This window comes from Helianthus annuus, chromosome 13, assembly GCF_002127325.2.
Source record: "Helianthus annuus cultivar XRQ/B chromosome 13, HanXRQr2.0-SUNRISE, whole genome shotgun sequence".
NCBI classification, from domain to species: Eukaryota; Viridiplantae; Streptophyta; class Magnoliopsida; order Asterales; family Asteraceae; genus Helianthus; species Helianthus annuus.
The window spans coordinates 115,404,486-115,425,837 of NC_035445.2; the positions used below are offsets into that span (position 1 = coordinate 115,404,486).

A 21,352-nucleotide genomic window follows, 5' to 3' on the forward strand; every position below is an offset into this window, starting at 1 on the left:
CCCAAAGCCTATTCACTTTAACACTCCACATGTATGTACTACCAAAACGAACTGAAAAGTTATCGTCCAATGTGTCTGCTTTGAAATACCTGTTCATAAACTCTTTCGGCAACCACTAAATAAATAATAAATGCAATCATCAATAAAAAGGTCAGTTGGTTCTTTATCATAAGTAGTAAAAGTATAAATTACCAAGTTAGCGTTCTTGGGAAATAACATCTTTACATAAAACTTGTTCTTAACACAGGAAAGACCATCAGCCTTAAAATGAATGAACTTTAGCTTCTGAGCATCAACCACATGGAAAACAATTACATCGTTATCCTCTAGACCAACATCACGAACCATAGCAGACCAACCATTCGAGAAACAATACCCATTGGCAGTAGATTTAACAGAAACAGTCCACTCATTGCCCTCTTCATTTGTGATAAGTACAGGACCAATCGGATACCCCTTCAAGTTGTCAAACTTATTATACCATAAAGGAAGAGACTGTAAATTTAACACAGCGATTACATCAGTTTATGCTAATACGCTGGACATATTAAAAATTACCAATTCATTAAATAACCATTACCTGTTCGGTTTTTGAGGAGTCCGCAATAAGAATATAAAATCCTCGGTCTAAAAAAAAGTTTAGCACCTCCTTCTTAATGGATTCCACCACTGGTACGGCAAGGTCGGGACTAAGCGACTGAAGACCATTAGTAAGGAACAGTTTAATCTTAAAGACATATTCATCAACCAACTCAAAAACAATAAGATCGCTAGTTACTAAACATAGATCATTGGAAACTTGAGTAAAATCAACAAAGAAATGGTTGATATCCCAGAGTCTTCTCATACTAACGGTCCACGTGTGGTTTTTGTCAAAAACAATAACAAAATTGTCAAACAGATTATCACTGTTGAAATGCTCTTGCATGAAGTCTCTCGGTACCCACTGCAGTTGATTAAAAAACATTGAAAAAGTACAAAATGTAAATCTTTACTGAACATAAAAAAAACTGTTTAAAACATACCAGATTTTGGTTCTCGGGGTTTAACATAACAATGTGGAACTTTGAACCTTGATCCGGGTGTGGATAACTCTTAAAATGAGTTATTCTAAACGTCAGTACATCCATAAGTTCAAATACAACATAGTCTCCAATGTCTACTTCAAGAACATTTATAAGAGTTGACCTGACAAACAATAACCGTCCGTAGACTCCTTGATTTTAACCTCAAATATTGCTTTATCATCAGTGATTAAGAAAACATTACCAACGGGATATCCATCTAATTCATTTAACTTGTTATACCAAGCTGGTAAAGGCTGCAAGCATCATTTAAGTGATTAAATAATAAAAAGAACATATAATGCTACTTAAACATTTCTTAGAACTTAGGTTGTTACTTAACAATATAATAATATATAACACGTTATGAACAAACGTATAACCTGTTCTTCCAATTTCCTGTCCTCGATGTAAACAAAAAAACCACGATCCATATCTGTAAAGATATTTATAAAGAACATTAATATATATAGAATACGGTTATAAATCCACCGCCAACTAAATTAAAAAGCCAAACAAATGATATAAAGGCAGGATGTTTAACATTATTGGTAAAATTGCAGATTTATAAAAGCATTGCAGCCTCTTTTGTATAGTAAAAGTTCCTTTACTCTAATAGACATAACATTAACTGATGTAATAGAATGTTAAAAACGTTAAGTAATCGTAAAATATACTTTTAACAGATGCACTGACAAATGTTAAAAGACTTAAGTGGTTGCAAAAGCAGGTAATAAAACTCAATCAAAACAACCAAATACAGAGTATACCATTATATTATCCTAATTCGGAAAAAAAAAAAACATCATGAACCAAAACTTTAATAACACCAGGTGATGGTGATGACAAATAGAAAGATACATGCTATGGTTCAATTATTTTTCAAGCAGACAACAATTAATTCTTTCAATAGAAAAAAGACTTTAAAAAATCACCCAAAAGAAAACATTATCATCAGAATACAACAACTTAAACAAAAATAACAGTAAACATGTGCATATCAACAAAACTTAATTGCGGAAGATTTCGGCTATAATAATAGAAATCCAAACATAATGACAGCAATCTGTTAAAGATGGTGTCTAAAACAACTACAATAAATGAATACAAAGTTACAATAAACATTATGACCTAAAAAATCAAGTAGCAAAAAGATTAGGGTTTATAAAATTAACCGTAAATAACTTTAAATCAGTTACTAAATCAAGAATCATAGGTTCACAAAATTACAAATCGAACCTTTAATAAACTTACCGGAGCCAAAAACGACGAAGTAAATTGCGAAGATGATGAAGGCGATGGTAGATAGATAACCGATTTAGAGTGTAAGGAAGAATGACGGTATGAAAATCCCAAAAAAATCATCATTATAAATTTTATTAAAACACCGATCTTCGTAATTTTGGAATGACTGATGTGATTATGTATAGATTGGAGAGATGCAATGATAATTTTTGGAAGAAAAAAAAAAGGAAACAGGGAACTGTAAGCGTGGTTTTTTTTAAATGGATTTCAAAATAATAAAGAACATGAAGTTATGAAAGACTAAACCGGAAGTAAGGTTTTCACGATATATATATATATATGTATATATATATATATATATAATTGTTAAAAGTAATGGAAATAACAGGAGTAATAAGACAACAAATGCCAAAAAATGTTATTATTCTCAAATTGTTTATTATAAAATTTAACACTTAGTAAATATTCATGTTTAAATTATACATATTAAGTATTAATGAAAAATCATAAGTCGTTGAATACTTCTTTATACACAACATTAGTTGTTTTATTTGTAGGCTTCCCATCTTTGTCCAGTATTAGCAATTTAACACCGTCTCTTGTTCTAACTCTCGATAATGCGACATACAACTGACCATGCGTGAAAACCGGTTTTCTTAGGTACAGACCAACTCTAGAAAGTGATTGGCCTTGGCTTTTATTGATAGTCATGGCAAAGCAAACAACAACCGGAAATTGCCTTCTTTGAAATGAAAAGGGAATCTTCTTGTCTGAAGGTACTAAACTAATTCTGGGAATATAGGTTCGAGTACCAATGTTAGCTCCAGATATTATTTCAGCCTCTATTACACGGTTATACAACTTTGTAACCTTCAACCTTGTACCATTGCACAAACCATTTTTTTGGTCAATGTTACGTAACAACATGACTGGCACACCAACTTTTAGCACTAACTTGTGATTTGGTAAGCCGGAAACTTTAAGACCATTGAGAACATCCAGTGTGTATAATCTTTCTTGTATTGAACTAACATTTTCAGTTGCACAAAGACGGTCAGAGCTTAGATACTCTCTTTCTTCACCGGGAAACAACGCTAACAGCCTATCGTTAATCTCGTTAACAACCTCATTCTTCGGCGCAAGTATAGCCCTATCACTAAAATAATTAGGACTTCTAAAGTTCTCGAGAATCGAAGGATAAACAAATTCAATCAGGCTGGAAATGGGGTCAGAAGTATCACTAATTATAAGATTAGATGGCACTTCAATTGTCGCTTCTCCGTCATTAGGACCACCAACATTTCCCTCTCCTATGTCCAAAAGCCACTTAGCAAAACTATTAATTTCCTTAATCTCGGATGGAGATCTTCTAACGGTTAACCTCATATTCCTTGACAACGTTAGCACCTTACATTTACTCCACAAATAAGACGAACTTAATGATGCGTTCACCGTCTCTTGTCTTCCACCATTTCGAACAACGGGAAGTACTTGTCTAAAATCTCCACCAAAAACAATAACCTTACCACCAAATGAGATTTCAGAATTTCTTGAGGTGTCGAAATTGAAAATGTCATTCATCGTGCGGTTCAAGGCTTCAAACGCATGTTTATGGACCATAGGTGCTTCATCCCATATAATAAGTTTGGTCTGACGCAACAATTTAGCGACATCACTATCAGCTTTTATATGACATACCGAATCCTCATTAAGATTCAAAGGAATACGAAATCTGGAGTGTGCAGTCCTGCCGCCTGTCAATAACAGCGATGCAATTCCACTCGAAGCAACATTTAATACAATTTCTCTTTTTGATCGAGGTGCAGCAGACAACGTCTTCCATAAAAAGGTTTTCCCGGTGCCACCATATCCGTAAACAAAAAACATCCCTCCAGTGTTACCATCAACAGATTTCATTATCTCTTCAAACACCGACCTTTGTTCTTCAGTTAACATATTAAACAGATTAACATATTCCTCTGCGAGAGTTAATACGTCGTAAGTACGCTCCTCGTTAATCAGACGATTATCGAGATCAGATAACGAAGAAGAATCTGGAAAAGGCATTGTTGAGAAGTTCCGTAGCGATGAGCTATTCATACCTAAAAACTTTTCAATTTCCAACAAAGCGTAATTTTTAAGTTCGTCGTCTGGAATTGATAAACCTGTTAGATGTTCAAATACAGATACAATGAGTATGATATTTTAGTTAAACCATGTATGAAAAAAATTCAAAAAGCAAAATGGCTTTTATAAAGTTTGATAATGTACCTTCAACACGATGTAGTTTACTATATCTGTAGATGAAATCATCTGTCATGTATTTCCACGTGCTTTCCCATACGATCTCCGGTCTTGACATAGTATTGGACAATAGCATCATGCCAAATAAATTTCGTACGTACGAAGCTGTTGCTGTTTCATTTGCTTCTTTAATTGCTTCGATGTACTCTTTGTCATCATCTAAAAGACCAAGTGCGAAACACGCATCTCGAAATGTATCATGTACATGACCATTAACAGTTTTGATATCGTCATATGACTTAGGTCCTTTTACTTTATTGAGCAAGATTCTTAAAAAATAAGCTTCTCCAAGAGAGGGAGCAACATTATGAATTCTGCCAATTGAGTTACCTTTCTTCCGAGGTTGCCAACAACGGTTTTTAATCTTCCATACATACCAAGTTGGAAACTGAACATAAGTTAGTGTACGCGCCAAATGGTCATCAGGGTCTTTGTTCCTTTCCATCCAAGACAGAAACATAGAACACTTGACAGATGGCCTGTTAAGAACAGAATTGATGTCTTCATCTGCTCCAAAGACAACCGGTTGGAGACCTGGAAGATGGAATGGAAGCCTGATAACAGAAGGATATCTGTAATTTACATCGTAACTAAAAATCCTCCATGATGCCTCGCATGTTGAGATATACCGACAGTCATAATACTCTTTAATCTCATCTTTTTCATGTTGTTCATTATGATTATCACTCTGCAAAACAGCAACTGTTGCTCTATCAGGACCTTTGTTGATATACTTAAACAAATATTTAATTGACCCAGCTTGGTTGCACCACTCCACGTTTATATGTGCCTGATACTTTTTCAATAACTTTTTGTTGTATGGTACAACACTTCTATTATCTAACTCGATCCGGTTTTTGACAACTGTTGCTCCATCATCTCTCCTTCTGTATAATGGGAAACCATTGGCGTCAATTGTCGTAGTATCTTGAAATCTTTTAGGAAAGCCTTTAGAACACTGTTTATCAACCATACATGGGCAGCTCATATTAGCATTACCACACGGTCCATGAATCATAAAATCCTTCACAAGCGTATACAACTCTGGGTCATCATCTCTGTTTGGAATTTCTGCACATATGAACGGATCAACTTGGTCAACAGTGGGAAGTTTAGCTTCTGGTTCCATGAATAAGCACAAATGCGCATGAGGCAAGCCACGTTTTTGAAACTCAATTGTATAAATAACTGCATAAAAATAATTTAAAATCAATAAAAGAAAATGTAAAAAATATATTTAAAAATAAAGGATTGCAATACGTACTTGCTGCTGCTTTTCCAAACATATGACATTCCTTTAAATCTTTACAAATTGCATCCAGCTTGACTTTAAACAACCTTGACAGGATATCAGGCCTATCTTCTGGATTCAGAGTGGTGTCTTTAAGAAACCGTTTTACCTCTGGCCACTTGGGATTGCATGTAATGGTTATAAAAAAACAGGATAACCGAACCATTTACATAAAGCCATTGCATCTAAATAGTTTTGCATCATATATCTAGCTCCACCGGTAAACGAAGAAGGCAATATAAGAGGTGTACCAACATTAGATATATCTTGCTGACCATTATTTCTCAATTTCCGGAGACTTTCATAGGTATCAGATCTTAGATTTTTTTTGTTGAAAACGTATGTAGTTTAGTCTCTCGTTCTTAATCATCGTATAAGCATCAACCAAAAATTGTTGGAAAAGTCTCCTTGAATTTTGAATCAGAGAAAATTGGTTTACTCTATCTTGAATACGATACGAAAAGAACTCTCTCATCGTACAATTTGGACGCTTCTTGTTGGTTACATCTATGACACCTATATGAGGGATGTCAACTCTGTAACCATCATCTCCATATGGGAAGAGAATTGGGTATTGAAGAGCAAGGTAAGAAGGATGTAATTCACCTATTCGTTGAAGAGTCCCTGATTTAGTTTCAACAACAATATCTCTGTTTTCAATTGCTATTTCAACATCTCCAACAATTAGAGCAGCAACCTCGCCACATGTTGGTAAGTTATACATTCGACCATCCTTGTCCCTTTTCCCAATAAGACGTACCTTAAGAGTAAGCTGTGGATCGTCATGAAAACAATCTCTAACCATCCTGTAAACTTTAACCAATACATTATCGGAGTCTAACACAGACTTGATATGTTGGATCAACTGACGATCAACTGAAGCAGAAGATGATGTATCTGACTCCTTAGATCGACTGTTTTGACACAATTTTTATAAATGAAATATTAATTATTAATTCAAAAACAATTGAAACAAATTATACTGTAAGATACTTACCTAAATATAGATTCTCAGTTCGAAACTTCGTTCTCTGTATCATATATGTACAGCTGGCAAAACTTTGGTTTATTGGCATTCTCAGGCAACAGACTTCCAATACTATGATAGTTTTCACCGCTAATCCTGTAGCAAAATGGGCCATTACCTCTATTAACAGTCGGATCGACCTTACCACCCATTGATGTAAAAGCGAACATAGAATTATAACGGCGAATGTTTTTCAAAAAATGCTTGCTTTCATTATCCAAAGATGTAAACAGTTTCTGATAATTTGGTTGCGCATCTTTATAATCGGGTAGCTCTACTTTAGCATAACCACAACATAAAAAATAACTTGTCTTCCCATTATTGGTTCTGCCTCTCGCCGTTTCTACATCCCATAACTTTGCATTGCATACTTGACACGTAATACACTGGTCCCCATGATCTAAGTAATCTGTAGATTAGCAGGGAAATAAAAATAAATGAAATTAAGCGATGTATTTAAAGATAAAAAAATGGTATACAAAATAATGTCGAAAATATATAACTGAAGTGACTACCTGGTGAAACACCTTTGTAAGGATCTTCATCTAACGCTGCATCTGTAGTCAAATCAACCACTGGAATAGGAGATGTAATTCTTTGTCTGCCTAATAACTTAGATTTCCCAGGAGATAGCTTTGGAGACGTTTTGCGTAAAATAGGAGTTGTATTCATTATTGTTATGTTTGGAGAAATAGAAAAGCGACGGATACTTGTTGAAAGTGTTTGGTTGTTTGAAGCAGATGGGTAATCACCTAGACAAAATATGAATTTAGAAAATCGGATATAATATTACTTGTAAATATTAAGAAATGTATATAATTACCATTTTGTGTGTTACATTGAAAGGACCTTGTAATAGAAGAAGATTGTAAACTGTTCATAGCGCTGGATTTGCCTCGTAAGATAGGAGATTTTTTACTATCTAGATAAAGTCTCCTTAATCTCCGTCTCTCTTTAGTGTAACTTTGATAACTATGCGTGAAAACAACTGATAAAAGAAAAAAAAAATATATATATTGTTTTAGACATATATATATATAAAAATAGTTAAGTATGCAATTTTATAAAAAATGAAAAGCTTAATGAAAATATATAAATAAACCTGGCGAAATAGTAGATGAATGTCGTGAAGTATTGGGAGTGTGTAATAAAATGGAAGACGAATTAGAAGTCGACGATTCTTTTGTCGTAGAAACCGGTAAAACGTGTGATACGTTAGATCTTTTACTATCCAAATACAATTTTCGTAGTTTACGCCTCTCTCTTCACTCGTCTTGTGTAATTAACGGAGTTAAAACTGTATTAGCATATAAAACTAAAGAAACGATATAATAGCATTAGTTGTATAAAAAAATAACTATATATAAATCAATTAGCTGAAAGGGAACTTTGATAATAATTTAATTTTTCGTAAAAATGTTATCATATTTGATATATCTAATTATTTTAGACATATATACGTTTTAACAAATAGTTAAGTATGCAATTTTAAAAATTATGAAAATTTTAAAGAAAATAAATAAATAAACCTGGCGAAATAGTAGATGCATGTTGTGAAGTAGTTGGAGTGTGAAATAAAGTGGAAGACAAATTAGAAGTCGACGATTCTTTTTTCTTAGAAAGCGGTAACACGTTTGATACGTTAGATCTTTTACTATCCAAATACAATTTCCGTTGCTTACGCGTCTCTCTGCACACGTCTTGTGTAATTGCCGGAGTTAAAACTGTATTAACATGTAAAACAAATGAAACAATATAATACCATTAGTTGTCTTAAAAAATTAGTATATATCAATCAATAAGTAGAAATAAAACTTTGTTAATATTGTAAGATTATATAAATATGTTATGATATTTGATATATGTTATTATGGTAACAAAAAAATAATTACCTTCTAATAATTGATGCCACAATAACTATATAAAAAAATATATGAATATATAAAATAAAAAAAATAACAAAATAAAAACACATATACGGCTAAAAATGAATCTCATTGCATGGATTCTTGTGCTCAAAAATGTCATACTGATAGGCAGAACAAATAGTCAACATTCACTAATTGCTTCTACATCGTCATCATCATGATCTTTGTATATATCATTACATAAGTTTATATTTTCATTTAGTTTCATTAAGGGTTTAAAACCTCCTGCTAACATCTGCATTTTGAATTTGTGCATTATACGGTTGCCAACTCTACGAAAATCAGGTAACATAAATCCTTTAAATTCAATGTTGATGTTCATCTGTGATTTCCTGATTGGATTTATTTAATAAACATACAAATCTGGATAGCAGAAGGTAAACGTAACTTGTTTCATTGACAGTTTTGTTTTAATTGAGTTAGTTAACATACATGATGCTGTTAGTGTATTTGCTGCATACATGTATTCTGGTATGAAAATAACTGATTTAGGTTGTGATTTGAATACACTCGCATGCAATAAGACATAAAGAATACAATGCACACCAGGTGTTCGAATAAATGTCTATATGAAAAATGTTGTACTTAACAAAAGAATAATTTTTTTAAAGTAAAAAAACAAATAAAAAGTAGGAGTTTTATATGATTAGGTTGTGAAGTTAAGTTGTTTTCGGATATGGATTTAGGGGGTAAAAAGAAATGCAATAAGAATGTTTGTTAGGCGTACTTGTTATGTAAGTTAAACTTTGTGTAGTTGAAGAAAGTTTGTTATTGGGTAAGATGAAATGTAACAACAAAGTTTGTTAGGATTACTTATAATGACTTTAAAGTGTGTGAAGATAATGAAAGTTAGAAAACTAACATTACTTTAAACTAAATAAAAATGATTGGATTATATGTTATGAGTTTATGTTTTCTTTAACATAGGTCAACCTTTTAACTGTTTCTTAGCATGGCCGGAGCTGAAAACGATGTTGTGGTTATATCGGATTCTAAAGAGTCTTTGGCTGAATCAGAGGAGTTTGATGATGATGACGATGAAACTGGTCCGCTGATATTCATTGTCCCATACACCAAACGCTTTGTAAGTTCAGACTAAATTATATGTTAGTACACGTCTATTATGTTTACATAATTTGAAGAAGTTTGGTATTTTTTTAAATATTTGACATTAATAATGGAAATTATTAATATGTTTTGAAACTTGAAGCGCATACCAATTGAGGTAGCACGGATCACAGGAGTTGACGAAACATTGAAAGTTAAGATCGTCAACAGGCAGAATGTCAAGACAAAACATGATGTTAGGGCGGAGCCAAATAAAAACAGTATCAAGTACGTTGTCAAAGGATGGGCGAAATGGATAAAGGATAACAACATAAAAGAAGGTGATCATTGCAAGTTCCAGTACTTTCCACATATTGGTGTTTTGTTCCTTGCCAATGTTTTCGGCTAGTGGTATTGTTTGAAACTTGGAATGACAGTAGAAGCATAACATATTGTTGTTTTGGCTAATGAAGTAAGATAGCGTAAGTTATGTAGTGTTAAAAGTTGTTTTGTATGTGGTTAACATGTGTGATCTTAATGTATATGTTAAAAGTAAGGTAGCGTAAGTTACGATCTTTATGTAGTTTGGACCGCTACTATGTAACCGTATTTATATATATATATCAATCTGTTGTACTTTTAATATATAGCTTATATTTAATATTTATTACATATTTTGTGCATTCAAGTGAATTGAATACTATAAAATCGATATACATTGGTAAATAAATGTTGAAGAATAGGAACATAAGTTAGTAAATGAGAGTAGTTCAATACCATTGGTAATGTCTGAAAAAGGACTTCTTGAGGTAACAGCCGCAACATCTAAATTAAAGAAACATAACATAAATAAAGCATATCGATGTGCTTATTCTAGTTATACAAAATAGACAAACATGACAATAATCCAAAAAGTGTTACCTGTTGAGTTGTTTATGTTAACTTCATTATTGGAGATAAATGAGATCTACGCTTGCATTTTCTTGAAATGGCTATCATTGAAGTAAAGAAAATGAATTACATTCTAATTAAAATTATTAATATATATAAACAAACAAAAGAATGTTAAAGATAAATCAAATAACAAAACCTGAAGTGTTTCCCTGGTTTGATTGATTACCCGAAGTATTGGAATCATGCTTTGACCGTTTATACATTGCGGAATAAGTTTTTGGAATAACAAACTAATCGTTTGTTCAAATTGACTTAAAATACCATTGGAGTGAAAGGGATGTACTCGTAGAACAAAAGAGTAGAAATGACTTGAAATGAGATGAAGAGATTTATATGTTGTAAAATTTCTTTTTAAGGAAACATTATTAATGTGAAGATTTAAGAATATTAATATCTTCATTTTGGAAAGTCAACAGTTTAAATTTTTTTTTGGAAATAATAGATATAAAACTGAATAAAGTTACCATATATAAATAAGTTACCAACATTCAAACTTTAATATAAAAATTATGCTTTAAATTAACCGTATATAAATTTGGTTTATATGGCAACATTCCAACATTAGATCTTTAATATAAATATTATGCTTCTTTTTTATTAATAATAGAAACGTGTTAAGAACATTATTAGAGTTAAAAATAATGGATGTAAAACATAAAACAATAAAGTATCGTAACCATATATATAAGAAAAATAAGTATAATTAACAACAATTAGCAAAACTAAAATTGTTTTCTGAAATAAACAACTAAACAACGAAACAATCACGTTCATATAAATTAACCACAAGAGTCAAATCATTATCAAATTTCGAAAAATACCCAAAAAAATATCCAAATAATGAAACCAAAACAAACGATGATATCAAATGTTTGAATTATAGATTACTAAGCTTCTTTCTTTGGAATCAGAAGAACTTCATCGACAACACTGTCTTTACGCATCTTTGATGAAGACTGGGAAGAAACATCATCCACGTCATACACGGTATCCAAATTGCGCTTCAAGTCATGTTCGCTGTTCGTATCCAAGTCAGCATCCTTCTGATCAAACGATGTTGTAAAGCCAACTTTAAAAACATTCGAGCAAGGGGTTACATCGTCTCCCGTTTGGGATATAGAATCCTATAAAAATAAAATAAATAAATAAATAAATAGGGATGAGTTAAAAATATTCATTTATTTAACAGATAATGAGTAAAACTTAAATGATATATAAGTTAAAGGATAGTAAACCTTAACAGGCAAATCTTCATTACGATTTGAATCGGATGGTTCGACATTGACGGCTTCGTCATCAATAGGCTGAATTTTTTTAAAAAAAAATAAAGAAACAAAAATGATAATAATTAATAGTCAAAAATTATTGGCAAATTGTAATAATAGTACAAAGGTGAATTGGAAAAAATATACCTGAATAGTGTCAAAATGTTTATCAAGCTCGGATAAAACGACCGGGTTATTAGTCATCTTGGAGACTGAGTAGCCATCAGACTTCTTGCTAATGTTAAAAGAAGAAACAGCAATCTTGAACGCAAACTTCATATTGAGTAAAGAATTTAGCTCCTTTGGAAAGCTTCCTTCGTTTGCTAACTGTTGACAAACAAAATATACTTTACTGTTGTATAATAACGAAAAAATATGATAAAAAGGAATTATTTAGTACTTACTTCAATGTTGTTGTCTAAAAGCTGATTAGCATTAACCTTCAAAAGCTTTGTCACCTCACGCTCAAACAATGTCAGACTAACAATACCAGTACAATCTTGCACACGTATATAAAGCCTAATTCTGCAAAATATATTAATGAGATTTACTTTTTTTGACAAACAAACATTAACATGGATAATATTTACCTTGGAACTGATGAAACGTTCTTTGTATTACAAACATCAGTCTTGCATTCCAAGACAGTAACCTCTTCAACACCATCAGTACCATCCTGCTTCTGTTTAACAACAGTAATTGTTGAAACCTTTTTGTTGCAGGTTGTGCACGGGTTGTAAAACCACTCATTGTTCGATGCAAAACTCTTGATAGTCCCAACAATGACAACAAACTTCGTCTGTGTTTAAGATATAGATAATGTATAACAAGATAGATAAAGGAAAACATATTAAAGCTATTTATATCCGTGTTACCGTATCTATTGAGTTTAACGACCCAATGGGATAAAAAGTCAAGTCAGATAGGAACTCTTCAGTGACAGTCTTCACAACAGAAGAACTTAAGCCAGAATAACTAACTGGAAGAAATTTCGGGAGAAAGTTTCTCGATAAATCTAATAATAAATGTCAAAATAATTATTTAGAACATTATTAAAAGTAATACATATTCAAAATATATTATAAAAAAATGTAATAAGATTACAAACCTTTTCTTGAAATCCAAAATCTCTTTCACCTCAGAGTTTATCAAGACTCGAGTTACATTATACAAATTGGAGACAAACAAATTACCTGTTTAATTATAACAACATGTAAATAAAAGTCCAAGTTGTATAAAAACCAATATGTAGTTTAATGAAAAGTCAGAGTGTCGGTATAGAATATACCTCCCCAAAATCTGTTCTTCCCAAACTGAACAACAACCACAACATGCTTTTCATCCTTATTGTTCTTCTCAAAATCTAAAATCTGATCAGCATAACAACCCCATAACGTGACGTAAATCTGATGGTGTCTAAAAAACAAAAATTAAAGAATTAACTTGATAGTTGTAAAATATATAAAAAATGGGATAAATATATAAGTAAAAGAAGGTATATGTATATATATATAAGAATGTACTGCAAATCTTCCAAAATAAAGGTTGTCTTCTTCTCGTCTTTGCCGTTATTATTATCACTCTTATCATCTGACGGAAGACACTTGACCACAAAACCGATAACATCTAAACATCACAGAATAATGAAATTAATATTACATAACATATATAATATTAAATTTATTAAAAATTAAGAAAAAATTAAAAATAATTTACCAATCGGGCTTTTGAAAGACTTGCTATCATCATGAGGGTCATCCATAATAGAATCAAATGGAGAAAAGTCAAATCCCCATTCAGCACCAACAGGCTCGTTGCATTCTTGGACAGTAGTGTTGGCATTTAGATTGATCTTGAACGAACTATGAACATATTTGACTTTTTGACGATTTTCACCCATCGAAGGGTTACGAATAGTTAAACATTGATTTTCTTTCAGCAGCAAATGCTCATAACCAGTAGTGTTTTTCTGTAAAACAAAGGCCTGCATTTTCGTGCCCTGAAAAAAAAATTTTTAATTAATTATAAACTGAAACTAATTATTTTTTTATTCAAACAAAAGTATGAATTGGTCTAAAAAAACCTCCTGGTCCATGAATATCATGTCGTAGCAATAAATCTTTCTAGGATTGTTGAACGTAGGTCTTGTCCATAGCCTGACTATGCGGATTCTGATAGTGTAATCATCAACATTAAGATCAAATTATTCAGAAGTGTGACAGCAGCCTGTTCCATCTCTGAAATTAATAAAAAACAGTTAAAATATGTTACTTGATGATCATATAGAACAATCTTTGAAGAAAAGAACATGAAAAACATCCTATGTTTGCTGATGACTAAAATAACTTAACTATAACTATATGAAAGACATTGCAAATTCAAAACTCATACCAGAAGATATGTATATCGAAAGATACAACTTCAGTAGTTGTGATGTGTATGAATAATAACAAATGAGACTTATTTATACAATAAATTGGTCACTTAATTATGGTAGCAATATTATTTATTTTAATTATAATTGACAACCTTTACTAAAATAAAAAAATTACATTTATCTAAATTATTATGATTCATCAGTTCCCATAATTATCTACATGAAATTGAAAAGGAAGGAATTTTTATGATTAATAACTTTCAAAGTAAATAGTTTCGAATTTGCAACCTATTAAGAGAAAGTTGACTTTCTATAGTTAAAAAGAATATAAATAGCTTATTTATACTAAATGTTAAATGTTATATAAAAAGTTTATAATGTAACAGGTACAAACTAAAATGCAAGGTTTAAAAATGAAAAACATACAATCTTCTACAATCTAGAAATAACAACACTATATTCTATGTGCAGAAAGTAAATAGATAAAATCACGAATAGGATCGTGATTATTTTAAATCATGTTAAATGGTTAAAATTATAAGGTATTCTATCAATATCAATCAGTTATAAATATGATTGACTTTAATGTTTAAAATTTTAATTTTTTATATTTTTTAAACCCCATAAAAATATATTATACATTAAATTATCAAGATAACAAAATATACAGCAATATTATTATAACAGCTTGCACAGTGAGTTATATAAACACTATATTATTTGTAAACATTAATCAACAATGTTAATATTGGAATATATCAGTTTATTTTATCCTTATAAGTAGTTTGTATATCGTTTTTCATATATCATTCATGTAGTGGGAATAAAAACTACTAATAACATAGATTCAACTTTAAAGACATGGCATATAGTGATTAACATAACAATTAAGATATGAAAATTATATAAAAACTTGAAATTGAAAACCAAAACCAACGTTAAAACCAAAAAAATGGAAAAGGCAAAAAACATGCCGTAATTGTCATATAACTAATTACTACGCGTAACGTAAGGTACAACCCTCTCAACACTCAAAACCTGCTCATTTTCATCAAAAGAATAGTGAACCTGGTCACGGACCTTAATTCGAGCGGCTTTCATGAACTTCTTCCAACATGTTAAAGCGTATCGATAACCACGACCGTTGGTTCTTTTTTCACGTCTTGTACCGTTGGTAATCTGCAGTGGCGGATCCATATGCAAAAATCTTATGGTCAAATCTTTTAAACCTTCATGAAGTTTAGCCTTGCGTGAAACATGATCAGGGATTCTCTGCATTGTTGTAAAAATATAATTAATAATAAATATGAATGTTTATAAAGTAAAATAAAATGAGAAAACTTGTTTTTAAGCAGTTTGTAAAAGTATATTCAAACTTACAAAATAATCTTCACCAACCATACAAACAAACCGAGTAACACCACCATCTATGTGTTCATCAAGTTCATTTTCAGCATCTAAGGGTGCAACTTCAACCTGCAAATTAATAAATATAACATGTAATAAATTAGTATATATATTAAATGTATAAATAAGTATCAATATGTAATTTACCTCATCAGCATCTAAATCAGGATAATTGATTTCAACACCGTTTTTTCCAAAAACTTTTAAATAGAAAAAATGACCAAAACCTTTAGTAAATAACAATAAACAACCAACCTCCAACTGAAACAGACTAACAATTACGTCCATACCAACGGTAAAACCGACTTTACCGTCAGATGTTACAATGGAAATGTTAAATGTTTTGTTGTCTATCATTACAGTAGAGGTTACATCATTTGAGGAATAATCGTAACTTTTCGGCAAAGTACATTGAGAATGTCCTGTAGGATGATACAAAACAAAAGAAAAAAAGGTTACTATTAATATAAACTAGATTTATCACCCGCCGCAATGCGGCGGGGCGTAAAGTCGTGCCGAATAGCATCATTGCCACACCACCGTCAGCGACAATCAATACTTAAGTTATAGTGTGTTAATGCGAAGAAATTAAACTGCTACATAAAACATAGAAAATAGTAATTAAGTCGATTTAGGACCCCACGCGTTCTAACGAACCTGTCAAACGGGGAAAAGATAGACGACGTAAAAACGTTGTACCACACGTGCACTTTGAGCCGTGTTAACTCGCAAAATCTAGTACGAAGCGTTAAAACGAAATGTTAAAACGTTGAACCACATACACGTTACGCCGTGTTAACTCGCAAAATTTAAAACAAAAAATTTGCGAAATATGAAAAGTGTGGGGATAAAGTACAAAATTTGTGAGGTAAAATTGTAAGAGATGAAAACTTTTGGTGTTAAAAGTAGAAAAACAAATTGTTTTGGGTCAAAAGTGAAACATTGAAATATTTTTTGAAAACCTCCCAAATCATGATGTACATACATATATGCATACAAATGTTGCTAATTTATACTTTGAGGTAAAATTGTAAGAGATGAAAACTTTTGTGTTAAAAGTAGAAAAAAAATTGTTTTGGGTCAAAAGTGAAACATTGAAATATTTTTTGAAAACCTCCCAAAGCATGATGTACATACATATATGCATACAAATGTTACTAATTTATACTTTGTTAATTATTAATATTTTGTTTTGGTTTGTGGTTTGAAGTAAGATAAAAGTGAATTGGAGCACTATTCATGATCTGTTTATATTCATATGTATAATAAAGTAATAATTCTATACAATAGGAAAAATAATATATGAGTTTATCTTACATAAAAATTACATGACAGAGAGAGCATATATGTCTAGGAAGAGCCACGACTAACCCCATCAACGAAACTTGTTAATTTAAAAGTAGTAGGATCTAGTGGATTAAAAACTACCAAACATCCTTTGGTTAGTCCCAAGTGTACTACAACATTGGACCAACCATGAAAAAAAAATATCTTCCCTTTAGAAGCGCTTAAAAAAACATTAAAGACACAGCCATCTTCAGTGTGTATCATAACATTAGTAGGGCCTTTGTCAACACCCCATAGTTTGGACGCAGCGTCATCTGGAATGGCCTAATAAAACAATAGAATAGAAAAACGAATTATAATTATACTCAAAGGATTTAAACAAAACAATTATAGTAAACTTTATTAAATAATAAGAATAAAAAGAACACAAAAAACTCAATAAAAAATTATTCACTTACCATAATAAGTTGGTCTGCTCGATTCATTTCCCTACAGAACCAGTGCTCTGTAACTGAATTACAAAATACAATACAAATGTTAATAAAGTAAAACGTGTTTAGGTTATTGTTACAAAATAATTAAAATGAATACAAAATACCTTGATGAACTCTCACCCATAGTAAATACCTAAAAAACAGTTTACATAAACAAACGACATCAGATAAATCATTATGCATTCAACAGAATTACAAACAAAATAATCCAATTATGCAATCAAACAGTAGTTTCATGAAAAAATTAATATGAAAACAACTATCTATCATAAACATAATGTGCAAAGCAAGTTATGTCAACTAATTATAAAATCATATTATCATAACAGGAAATACAACAAAATAGACATAAAAATTTGATAGATTACATAAACATGTGAAATACCGAAAAAAAAATAAACTGATATTCCATTACAATCAGTTGAATCATGAGTTGTATAACATAAGGAATAACGAAAAATATCAAAGTGAAGATAAATAAAAAATATTCATCATCAAAAACAAAATCTTAAAACCCCAAAATCAACTAATTTTTAGATGCAAATCGGGATACAGAGTGTTGAATCACAATCACAAAATTATTAACAATTACAATCAAATAATATTAATTTACACGAATAAAAAAAAACTTAACACATATATTACATAACAAACGGATATAGGGTTTCATATAAACTTGATTGAATGAAAAAACATTAGAAAATTAATTATATTCAGCATCCAAATCGGGTTTAGGGTTTTGCATAAACATCATATTTTTATACAAAACCATAAATTAAAACCCCGAAATCAACAGATGTTTCAATGACAATCCGATTTAGGGTTAATCAACATAAACATAATTTTAAGAAATTAAAGAAACGAAAGAACACATGATAATGATTAAAGAAGAAATTTAACATAAACAACTTACAGATTTGTATATCTATTTGAGAATCTCTGAATCGCCGAATTAAGAAAACGTAGACGTGGATGAAGAACCGGGAGAATATAAAACATTCAATATAGGTAGATCCAGCGAATTTCATTGTTAAATATGGAAACAGAAGGTATTCTTGGAAGATGATTGGAGTGAAGGTGAAGAGATTTGTGTGAAACGGTGAAGCCTTAATTAGGTTAAAGAAATAAGAAGGAAAAGAAAAGAAGCGTGAGGTATATGGTTTTGGCGGTCAATAGAGGAAAAGAGGTATTAGTCAAATGCCAAGTGTCAAGTAATAGGTTAAGCTAATGACAAGTGGCTTAAAATTATTTTGTTTTATTAGAAGTAGTAGATAGTTTTGGGTAAATCACAAAAAAGGAAATAAAACGGTGAGAAAAAGAGAATGGACCCACTTTGTAACTTTAGGGTTCAACTAGGAAAATCTCCTGGTATAAATTTTGGGTATAACTTTTGGGCTATTAAAAATATAAATTGCACTCGTGGTAAGTATAGTACCCCTAATTCAACCTTGTCCCGAAATCCCGAGATAGACTCCCAACAAACTTAGTCGGGCAGAGCCCTGACATAAGTTATGAGGCTCAGATCAATCGGAAAGGTAGCGGTGATCGGGAGTTAAAACACTTAAAACAGAGCAGAGCTTTATTATTATTATTGGGTAACTAATAAAAGAAAATACATATATTTTGAGAGAGATAACGAGAGACTGAAAGAAGGAAATTGGTGTGAGATGTTTGGAGAATACCTACTTCTATTTATAGTTGAGAAGTTGGCTTACATTTCACGCAGGTAGGGCCACCTACACAAATTGTTGTTTTGCTTTGAACTTGGGCACTACACGTGCACTTCCAAATTCTTTACATTTGGTTTTAATATAATATTATTTAAATAATACGTACCACTATATGTAAATTTTTTAGTTATTTTTATTTTATTATTTTATTTTTATAATTAATTTAACTGCTTCACTTATTTGGCGTTTATAACTTCTAAAATATGATGTTTTATAAAATAATAAATATGTTATTAAAACGAGAATATTTTTGTCTACATTTGGGTCTAAGTTTCTTTAGAAATAGAGTAGGTTCAAAATACAATGTATTTTTATAATTTAATTATTAAACGGTTACTAGGCCCGTCTAAATACTTCATATTTTTAGCAGTCTATTTACCCGTAATGTACCTGTTTAATAATATAAGTTTTTTTATGACTTTAATTTATTTAGAAAGGTCACCCATATACAAGACAATTAATTATATTATTTCAACCAACTATATAAAGTAGTGTTTAAAATTATTTGGGTTGAATAATTATATTAAAATAAACTATTTACTAGTTACTAGTGGTTAATAAATTTAACCAAACCTATAATTTATATGATAAAAATAGGAATGTTACATCCTCCCCACCTTGTTTTAAATCTCGTCCTCGAGATTTGGGTTACAATATTTCTTTTAGACTTATGTCATATTTTAGTAAATAAAAACAATATTAAGGTAGATGACCGCAGAATTAAAATATCAAATTTTGTGAATACGAGTTATACCATAAGTAGGATTCAATGGTTCAACTGAATTAGTTTAAGAAATCGATGTCAAACGAATGAGATGAAATGATATAATTTCCAAAGTGACTGAGTTCAAGCCAAAAGATATATGGTCAATAGATATTTAAAATGAATGTGAAGGATTTTTAGAATCAATAAAATTCTTTGTCAAAAGAAAGCTTACTTTGTTTGGCAACTGAGGAAGACTTAGAATTGACATGTTCCAAAATAAAATAAAAGCATGAAAATGATTTATCAAATAGTAAATTATGATATGAGAAAATCAAGATGTTGAGATGAGTGAATTGCAAAGATACACCAAAAGACAATAAAATTAGTGTATCATTGTTTAGAGTTCCAGGTTGTTTTAATTGTGAAACAATGTGATAGTACACTATCAATGACCATATTTTTCATACTGTGTCCTAGAGATCGAAATATAATAAGAATAAGTTGTTTTGGCATGACCAACCATTATATTATATTTGTAAAGCAAATGTAATAATATATATTAGTTGTGTTCCTGTCTGAACCGTATCTTACATATCAAATATAAATACTATGTAATATATTTTATTTGTTACACATTTTTACTATAGGTAAATGGTTATTATTTTAGTATTTTACTATACTATGTAAAATAACTTATATTTACTATGTAATATAGATTATAAAATACCGTAATGAAGTTATTACATTTACAAAATATTTTAGTATTATGATTTTGTAAAAGAATCACTATTATTTATAATGTTAAATGAAAGTTGTAAATAAAGGTGTAAAAATATTTATTGTACAAAAATATTTGTAAAATATTTTGTAAATATATAACACTTAATGGGTCGATTCTATGTGATTACTTATTTTCATTTTGAAACCATATAACGTTGTGAAATGTATTTACAAATGTAAATAAGTGAAAACGGTGACTATTCTTATATATTACCATGTTCCCCTAACCCAACGTAGTTGATGACTACCATATTATTCTTATATAGTCATTTTCTTTACAGTACAAAGTAAAATATATATATATATATATATATATATATATAATTAAGATTTACTAAATAAGTATAATGACTTAATTAACTAGTCATTATCATGGCGGATATTGGTTAGTGCTGCCTTGTTTAAGCATAGGTGACCAGTCCATGCCTAACTAAGGCTAGGCTACT

At 30.6% G+C, this 21,352-nt stretch overlaps 2 protein-coding genes across 2 annotated transcripts; both read right to left on the reverse strand.

Moving 5' to 3' along the window:
• Nucleotides 1–2,813: 2,813 nt before the first annotated feature.
• On the reverse strand, nt 2,814–4,290 carry LOC118485407 (ATP-dependent DNA helicase pif1-like). The gene is made up of 2 exons (XM_035981493.1): nt 3,573–4,290; nt 2,814–3,491 (listed from the first exon to the last, which is right to left on the reverse strand). The coding sequence occupies exons 1-2, from the start codon at nt 4,263–4,265 to the stop codon at nt 2,814–2,816; spliced, it is 1,371 nt and encodes a 456-aa protein (XP_035837386.1). The 5' UTR covers nt 4,266–4,290.
• A 7,319-nt stretch (nt 4,291–11,609) lies between these two features.
• Nucleotides 11,610–17,814, reverse strand: LOC110944125. The gene is made up of 16 exons (XM_022185839.2): nt 17,811–17,814; nt 17,655–17,707; nt 17,385–17,520; nt 16,200–16,331; nt 16,057–16,109; nt 15,883–15,978; nt 15,541–15,774; nt 13,842–14,124; nt 13,649–13,751; nt 13,414–13,541; nt 13,001–13,140; nt 12,716–12,924; nt 12,530–12,650; nt 12,273–12,452; nt 12,096–12,164; nt 11,610–11,984 (listed from the first exon to the last, which is right to left on the reverse strand). Exons 1-16 carry the CDS (start codon nt 17,812–17,814, stop codon nt 11,748–11,750), a joined length of 2,178 nt encoding a protein of 725 aa, XP_022041531.2. The 3' UTR covers nt 11,610–11,747.
• Nucleotides 17,815–21,352: the final 3,538 nt, after the last annotated feature.